The sequence below is a fragment of the Penaeus monodon genome, chromosome 42, assembly GCF_015228065.2.
Source record: "Penaeus monodon isolate SGIC_2016 chromosome 42, NSTDA_Pmon_1, whole genome shotgun sequence".
Taxonomy (NCBI): domain Eukaryota; kingdom Metazoa; phylum Arthropoda; class Malacostraca; order Decapoda; family Penaeidae; genus Penaeus; species Penaeus monodon.
This window is the reverse complement of record NC_051427.1, coordinates 31,530,369-31,539,151: the sequence shown is the minus strand read 5'-3', so window position 1 is coordinate 31,539,151 and position 8,783 is coordinate 31,530,369. Positions and strand designations below refer to the sequence as shown.

Here is an 8,783-nt window from a genome sequence, read left to right as displayed (position 1 = left end):
TACACATATACATATATATATATACATATATATACATATAATACCCACTAAATTATATATATATTATTATTTTATATATATATATATATATATTTTATATATAAAATATATTTTAAAATAATATGTTGTGTATATATATATATATATATATTTACATACCATAAATATCTATATATATATATATATTATATATATATATATATATATATATATATATATCCATATAGAAAAATTTATATGTCTGTTAATGGTTAATGGTTAATGGTTAAAAGCAAGAATGTGCTAGACATCTAGGTCATGTAGCACTATAGTTAATGTTTGGGAAGGGGGGTTTGGGTTAGTGATTAGTTGCCCAAAGCTGGGCAAAGGAATTGGTGAGTAAAAGGGGTTAGGGTCGGGTGTGGTAAGGAGTTAGATAGATGAAGGATATGTATGCGTTTGGGGAAAAGAGAAAAAGGTTGTTTGAAGCGAAAGTGGGGGATTCTAAAAGGATGTCTGATAGGTTGGGAGTCGGTGAAGGGGGGATAGATGGAAAGCAGAGTACGGGTTTTTTCAAACGTGGGCACGATAATAGGATGTGAGGGATTGAAAGGGAACATTACAAAAGGAACATAAGGGGGTCAGATTGTGACACCCATAGGAGTGTGTTAGACGGGTGTGGCCAATGCGTAAGCGGGCGAGAGCAGTCTCCCAACGTCTGTTCCGATGAATGGAGCTGCCCCGGAGGAATTGATAGTTTTACAGAATGTAATTTATTAGTGCGGAGGCTTAAACCAAAAAGATTGCCATCGTTTATACAAAGGTCTTAAAGTGTGGGTAATAATCCGTGGCTGGGATATGTGAAAAGCGTGGTTGGTATGATGTGGACATAGAGGGGTGGCGTGCTAGTGTATCTGCCTGTTCATTGCCGGGGTTTCCCAAACATGGCTGGCACCCAGCAAAATTTGATTGTTTTATGGGTGTGGACAGTTAAACACCATTTTCTGATCTTACAAAAAGGGGGTTGGTGGTGTGTATTGACTTTAGAGAGTTAATGAGTTACGGGAGTCGTAAAAATTGTAAAAGAGAAGGGGAAAGTGGGGATATGTGTTTTAGAGCAAAAAGGAGTGCATACATTCTGTAGTAAGGACACTGGATTCAGGGGAAGGGATATTTGAAAGTACGAGTTGGGAAGATTACTGAAAAACCCCAGCACCGGGGGTGGTTTTTGGAGCCATAAATATATACATAAATACTAGAGGAATGAGTGGAGACATGGTCAAGGAATGTGTGAGAAGGACGTAGGAGGGATATTTGATTTTGGTGGGTCGGGAAAACAGAAGAGCAAATATGGGGGTGAGGTATGAGCCATGGAGGGACGGAATGGCAGAGAATGGGAGAGGTTGGAGATGGGGGAAAGGGAATGTGAGAGGAGGGTATCCATGCGTGTTGAGAAAGGAGTGGGTAATCGTGGAGATGAACTAAGGTAAGAAGTAGGGTTGGGGGATATTTAGTTTAGTGAGGGAAAATTGGTGGAATCGAACATAGCTCGGAGAGAGAGAGGCACGACGTCGAGATAGAGATGGTATGCCTGATTCAGTGTACAGGCTCTCAACTGGGAGGAAGCGAAAGGCGCCTAGTGCAAACAAAGACCACAGTGATGGATTGTATAAAGATGGGCAAGGAGAAAAGTTGAGGCAGAGGAGTAGATATGGCATCCATAATCAGAGTGGAGAGGATCAAGTAACATGAAGATGAAGGAGAGTTTTGCGATCTGAGCCCCATGATATATGGGAGAGATTTTTTTTAAGATTCGAAGAGGCGGAGAGCTTTTTCTTTAATGTGTAAAATATGGTCTCGCCAGGACATTTTTGGAGTCAAAAATGACAACTAGGAATTTTGCCAGAGGAACGGCATTGGAGTGGAGTGCCATATAAGAAGAGTGGGGTAGAGGACCTACACGTGAGCGAGAGAAAGAATGAGAAAGATTTGAGGTAAAAAAGGGGAAGCCATGGTTTGGGGCCCAGGAAGATACTGATGAGATTGCAGATTGAAGAATTGGTAAAGATTTGGTATGGATGTGCCAGAGGCATAGATGGTTAAATCATCAACATATGTGATGACCGGCCCTCCTGGTGGTAAACTGAGACAAATCATTAACAGCAAGAAGGAATAAAGTGTACTGAGCACACTGCCTTGTGGACACCTTCGATTTGGGGAAAGAAGATGATGTGAAAGAGGCGATTTTAACCTGGAAAGTGCGTTGGGAAGGGGAAGGACTTTATGAAGACCCCATGTTTCCACGTATGCCTAGAGAGGAAAATTTTTTGGAGGATATGGTACCCCATGTCGTTCATATGTTTTTTCTAGATCAAAAAAAATAGCTAGTATGGTTTTCATGGCGTGAAAATGCAGATGTAACATATGTCTCAAAATGAGCAAGGGGGTCAGCTGTGCTTCTGGCACGGCGAAAACCGAATTGGGAAGGAGAGAGAAGATTGTTGAATTCAAGATACCACATTAAGCGGAAGTTCACCATTCGCTCTAATACTTTGCACAAGCAGCTAGTTAGTGCGATGGGGCGATAGTCTTGAGGAAGGGTACCCGATTTATTGGGTTTCGGGAAAGGGGAAAGGATAAGACTTCTCGCCAATTAGAAGGGAAATTTCCTGATGTCCAATGTGGTTGAAAATTTTTAAGAGGAAGGATAAGGGGAAGATGGAGTTGCCGGAGCATACTGTAGTGAATACAGTCAGGCCTTCATGATGTTACGGCATGTTTGGGTAGGGCAGCAATGAGTTCAGAGGAAGAAAATGGGGCATTATAGGACTCATCAGAGGATGGGGTGAAGATAATGGGGTACTTTTTCTCTGGTGGTCTTATAGAAGAAAAGTGTGAAGATAGGTGAGAACCACTACTGACCTGGCGGAAATAAATCACCCAGTTCTTAGCGACTTGGAGGGGATCAGAAATGAGGGTATTTCGAATATGGAGGACAGGGGCAGGATGGGGGGGATTTTTTGCCTATAGTTTATGGTTCGGCCCCAAAACCTTTGAGATAGATGTAGAGGATGTAATTGATGAAACATAATTTCGCCAGCTATTTTTTTTAAACTATTCCGGATTGTACGACGGAGATTGGCAGTTTGCTCTTTTAAAGGAGAAAAGGGGCTGATAGTTTGATTTGGAGTACCTCTCTTGTAGGGGTAACTGTTCCAGGCTGCACGTTTTAAGCGAAGTGCTTTAGTGAAATCAGAATTCCACCATGGAAACACATTTGGAGGTATATGGTCTTGAGGTTCGAGGGATAGCTGTATGTGCAGCTCTTAAGACTGTATTTGTGAAATACTGTATCATTTCTGAAATGGAAGTGAGGGAGGATGGAGGGTATGAATAGCAAGAGTGAAGTGAAAGTATGCCAGTCAGCTCTATCAAAACACCACGTGGGGAGTTAGGGAGTGGTACGTATGAAGTAGGAGAAAGGAGAACGGGAAAGTGGTCACTATAGGGAAAGGGGTCTAAGACTGACCAGTGGAAATCTAAATGAAAGAAGGGGAGCATAGAGCGAGGTCATGCATGAAAAGTTGCGTGCGTGTATCAAGTGTGTGGGCGATCTGAATTTTTGTATAGTAAGGTCACTGTGGAGAGGAAGCGCTCTAGAGATCGGCCTCGGGGGTTTGTGATAGAATCACCCATAGAGTGTGGCGGCAGTTAAAATCACCAACTATGAGGAAAGGGGGTTGAAGTTTGGGAAAATTTGATTTTCAAAAACAACAAGTCAATGGGGTGGGATGGGGAGAAGTAGACTGATATCACTGTGATCCAACATGAAGGAAAATACGGATAACTGTGCAAGGGACATTGGGTTTTAAGGGGGGTATGACATAAGGTGTTTTCTGATTGATAAGTATGGATGAGACATAAAGGGAATGTGGGGATGAGACAAATGATAATTGGGGATTGGTATTGGGGATGTGTTAGAAGGGCTCTTGAGGGATACAATAGATGGCTATAAGAGGAAAGGGTATGACGAAGGTCAGGTCTGTTGGGAGCGGAAACCGCGAATATTCCAATGAAGGATAGTTTATCTTTACTGATTTTGAGGGGGAACAGCTAGAGGGTGGGAAAAGGACTGAGAGGTCTGAGATGGGAGAGGTGTGGGAGTTGGTGTTCTACTAGGAGGGGTTTTTAGAGATGGAGGTCTGAGAAGGGATACTTGTGACATTAGGGATTCACGGTGTATCCAGGAGGGAGTGGAAGGGATAGGGGATGGTGGGAGGGATAATTGGGCGGGGTTTTGGGGGTTGGGGTCGGGGGGGATGGGTTGTGGTTTGGGAGGGGTTAGGAGGGTTGGGTGTAGGGGGGATATCGTTAGGAGAGGATGGATATCAGCAGTTACTTGGAGTGTTGAAGGAGCAGGAGTTGTAATTTGGGGTTTTAGTGTCGTTTTTATTAGGTAATCTTGAATATTTTCAAAGGTTTCTTCTAAGGAGTTGGTTTGGGAGTTTTGGGGGGTATAGGATTTCTTGTGAGGGGGGGAAGAGAGGCTGGGGTCTCAAGCAAAGGAGTAAGGAAGGTGGAGGTTGATTGTGTGGTAGGGGAAGAGGGGGTGGAACGTTTGTTCTGTCTGTTACGGGTAGTGCGAGGAGGGGGGGGGAAGGTTTTGGGGTTGTGGTGGTGATTGAATATCTGTAGTAGAGATTGGAGTGTCTGGATTTAGGATGGCAAAAGAGTTTGACTGGGAAGGGAGGAGGTAGAAGAGGGGGTTTAGATGTAGGGGGGGGGGGTTTTGGAGAATTGGGGAGAATGAGCAGTATTACTGAGTAAGGATTAAGAGAGAAACCACGTCGACGTGCTTCTTGTCTGGCTTCACGTAGTGTGAGTCCAAGTTTGAATCTAGAGTTGCTACCTCAGACTCAAATTTGGGAGTGGGACACCCCTATAAATACATTATGGGGCCGCCACAGTTGGCACATGTGCGTGATTGTGCAGGGCAGTTTTGATCGTGTATGGCCCGGTTGGGCACATAGTTTGGGGATCTGGCTGTGGAACGCAATGTTTGGCTGGTGTCCTAGACGCCAACAATTTTGGCACTGACGTGGAGGAGGTTGGTATGGACGAACAGGGGGGATTCTCCTCCTATATAACGTTAAAAGGGAAGGTCCCTGTCTACGGAAAGGTAATTTTGGCTATGTTAGTGGGTTTCTTTCGATTACCTCTGGGGGGAATGGAGTAGCATTGTACGACGTTGCATCATAGTCTGTGAGACAGGCAAGTAGGTCTTCTCCACAAACTGAAACCCAAACTTTGTCATAGATTGGGCAATTTGCTGGGAGATTGAAACTGTTCCGGTGCAAGTATTGAGGTTGGATGGGGTTTCTGCAAGGATGGGGTTACCATATATGTCTGTTAGTTTTGTTAATGCTATGGCTTGGTTTTCGGATGTTACTGTGACAAAACGGGAGCGGTCGGGGCGGCTAAAGGAAAAAGACTTTACCTACTTGTTTTTGGAGACATTGTTTGGGAAAAGAAGGGTGGGTTTTCAAGTAGGGAGCTGTGGGAGGGGGTCACGAAAAATCGGTCCCATTTGGCTGCGCTGAGAGGGTATTCAATATTGTTGTAGTGATAGGGGTAGTCGAAGGGCGGGTGCGTGACGATGGAGTAGTTTGAGGGAGATAGTGTTATGGGGAGGTGGGCAATAAGGCTGTAAGGTATTAATAAGGGAGGATGGGGGGGTTTTATGTTGGAGGTTGTGGGGTAGAGGTGATGAAGTTGAGCGGGCTGGGAGAGTGGAAAGGTTCCTTAAGGAGTGGTTGTTGGCTACTGTACTAGTAGGCATTGATGAGGGGGGAGTTGTTGCAGGGTTCGGAGCCGTGGTCAAAGGAGAGCCTGGGGTCAGGGAATCGGATGAGTTTACATCTTTGGGGCTATTTGATATAGGGGCAAGCCTCATTGCCCCTAATAGTGGGGGAAGGTTTTCATTATTGGCCATGGTAACCTGGATTATGTTGGGGATAAAAACAGTCCACCCCTCAGGGTCCCTTGAGGGGTAAGGGCTAGATAACAATCAGGGAATACCGTGCCCATGGGTCCCTCGGCCGTTCAGGACTGGCACAAAGTCAGCCTTTCATCCTTTCAGCACGGCTCTCACACCTTAGGAGGTGGATAGCAGAAGGGTTTGGTGAAGGGGCAAAACGAAAAGGGGGGAAGGAAAATAAAGACCATGCAAATTTTTTGAGTCGAGGGCTGATCCCCAAAGGGTTTGGGGGGTTCCCCATCATTGGGTCCCAGTCTCCGCCTCCTAAGCCCCCCCACGACAACAACGGGCAAGGGATTGGGGGGGGTATATGTCTGTTTATTTGTTTGTTTGTTTGTGTTTACATTAGGGTTTGTGTATGTGTGTGTGTTAATGTATATAGAAAGAGAGAGAGGAAAAGGAAAACAGAGAGGAAGAGAGAGAGAGGAGGGGAGAGAGGGAGAGAGTTTTTTTTAAGATTAAATTTGGTTTGATTCCATTTTTTAAAATGGATATTCGTGGTGGGGCCCTACTGTCTGTCTGATTTTGCTCACGTATGTCGCTGCTGCTGACTCGGCTAACCGAGTCCTTGCCCCCGCGGTGCCCAGCCACACAGTAACCTCCGGCGACATTTTAAACTTCTCGCGCCGGGGCGGGGCCGAACCCCCGACCCCTCAGATGACGGGCCGACACTTGGGATAGGGGCCGACACTTTATCCTGTATAGGGGGGGGGGGAGGTTTAAGAAGAGAGAGAGGAGAGAAGAGAGAAGAGAAAGAGAGAAGAGAGAGAGAGAGGAGAGAAGAGAATAAAGAGAGAGAGGAGAGAGGAAAGAAGAGAGGAGAAGGAGAGAGAGGAGGAGAGAAAAAAAGAGAGGAAAAGAGAGAGAGGAGAAGAGAAGAGAGAGAGAGAGAAAAGAGAGAGGGGAAGAGGGGGCAAACGGGGGAGGGAGAGAGGAGAAGAGAGAGAGAGAGAGAAGGAGAGAGAGAGAAGAGAGAGAGAGACGGGAGGCAACGGGGGAGGGAGAGAGAAAAAAGGGGGAGGGGGGAGAGAGGAAAGAGGGGGGGGAGGGAGAGAGAGAAGGGAGGGGGAGAAAGAGAGGGAGGGAGAGAGAGGAAGAAAGGAGAAAAGGAGAGAGGAAGGGAAAGAGAGGGAGGGGAAGGGAAAGAGAGAGAGGAGGGAGGGGGGAGGCAAACGAGGGAGAAAAAAAAATATAACAACAGATTATAGGAGAGGAGCATGAAAAAGAGAGAGAAAAGAGAGAATCATCATACACACACACTCACAACCCCCACACATATATATATATATATATATATATATTTTAAATAATATATATATAATATATAATATATGAATGTATTTCTCTCTCTCTCTCTCTCTCTTCTCTCTCTATTATATATTATATATATTTTATATATATATATAAATTATATAATGTATTTTTTTATCTATCTTTCTATCTATCTATCTATCTTCTACTTCTTCTTATCATCTATCTAATAAAAATAGATAGATAGATAGTAGATGGAAAATCTACACCACACAAACACACACCAACCCCACACACACACAAATATATATATATATAATATAAAATATATATAATATATATATATTATATATTATTTATATAAATATTTTTTTTATAATATACATATATACAATTTATAAAATTTATATTTTTATATTTAATATTTTATATATATTATATAAAATTTTTATATTTATAATATATATATATATATTATATTTATGAATTGGCAACCATATATGTATACCCAATATATATAAGATGTATATTTTTCTGTATATATTTTAATATATATATATATATAATAATATATATATATATTGTGTGTGTGTGTTTGTGTGTGTGTGGGTATAATACATATATCACACATACTAAAACCATTATATAACCAATATATCATAAAAATAAAAGCACATATAATCATATGCAAAAAAAAATCTGTAAAAATTAAATATAATACCCGCCACACATACAACTTTATTATTTTTTTATATACACTAATATATATATTAAAATTTGTTTTTTTTTTTAAGGTGGGTTCATGTTTGGCCGCCGGGTCACGCATATCCCAAATTGTAGTTTTCATGTTGTATGCTCTTGGAGGGGTACGGGGTAGGGTCCCCATTCCTTTCCCCGGGAGAGTGCTGGTGTTACCTTTTAGGAGCATTCTCTCTTTTTATCCGGGTTTGGGGGCCCAGCATATTTGGGGCTGACTTGCCCACCCATTGGCAAAATGGCAATCGGGGTGATTTTCCTTTCCCCAAAGGAACTTCACGTACTATTTCGATTTACCTAAAATTATTTTATCAGCGGGTGCTCACGCTTTTCGCTCTGGGGCTTGTGTTGGTCTTCTCCTCGGAGGGAAAACCAGCGTTGGGGGCCAGCACGGGCAGCGGCGTCATCTCGATCGAGTGAGTCAGGGGATTGATGGGGCGCCCGTCTCCGGCTTTGGCTGAGAAGCCTTTCCCAACGGAGCGATATATCTCCACATGGCTGAATCCTTCAGGGGTTTTCTAATGCCGCTGAAAAACCCCTTCTAAGGGAACAAACCTCGGGGAGGGACAGGGGGCCTCCTCCCCTCGCGGTGCGTTCTACCGGCTTTGGGTGCCATGTCGTGTTAGTAGTATTAAATAAGAAAAATTTTTATTGTCCTGAATAGTGGGCAGGATGGAGGTTCACGGGAAACAAGTTTAAATTTTGCAATTTTTTTTTGAAAAAAACTAAACAAAATTAAATAAAATTGTGGTAAAAAACA

The 8,783-nt window shown here is 43.2% G+C and overlaps 1 protein-coding gene across 1 annotated transcript in view; it reads right to left on the bottom strand.

Annotated features, from left to right (window-relative positions):
* Positions 1–8,783, bottom strand: part of LOC119599257 — a 10,945-nt gene that overhangs the window by 947 nt on the left and 1,215 nt on the right. The window contains exon 2 of the mRNA XM_037948990.1: positions 8,350–8,528. Coding sequence (XP_037804918.1) covers positions 8,350–8,528 — 179 coding nt within the window. The remainder of the gene's footprint in view (positions 1–8,349; positions 8,529–8,783) is intronic.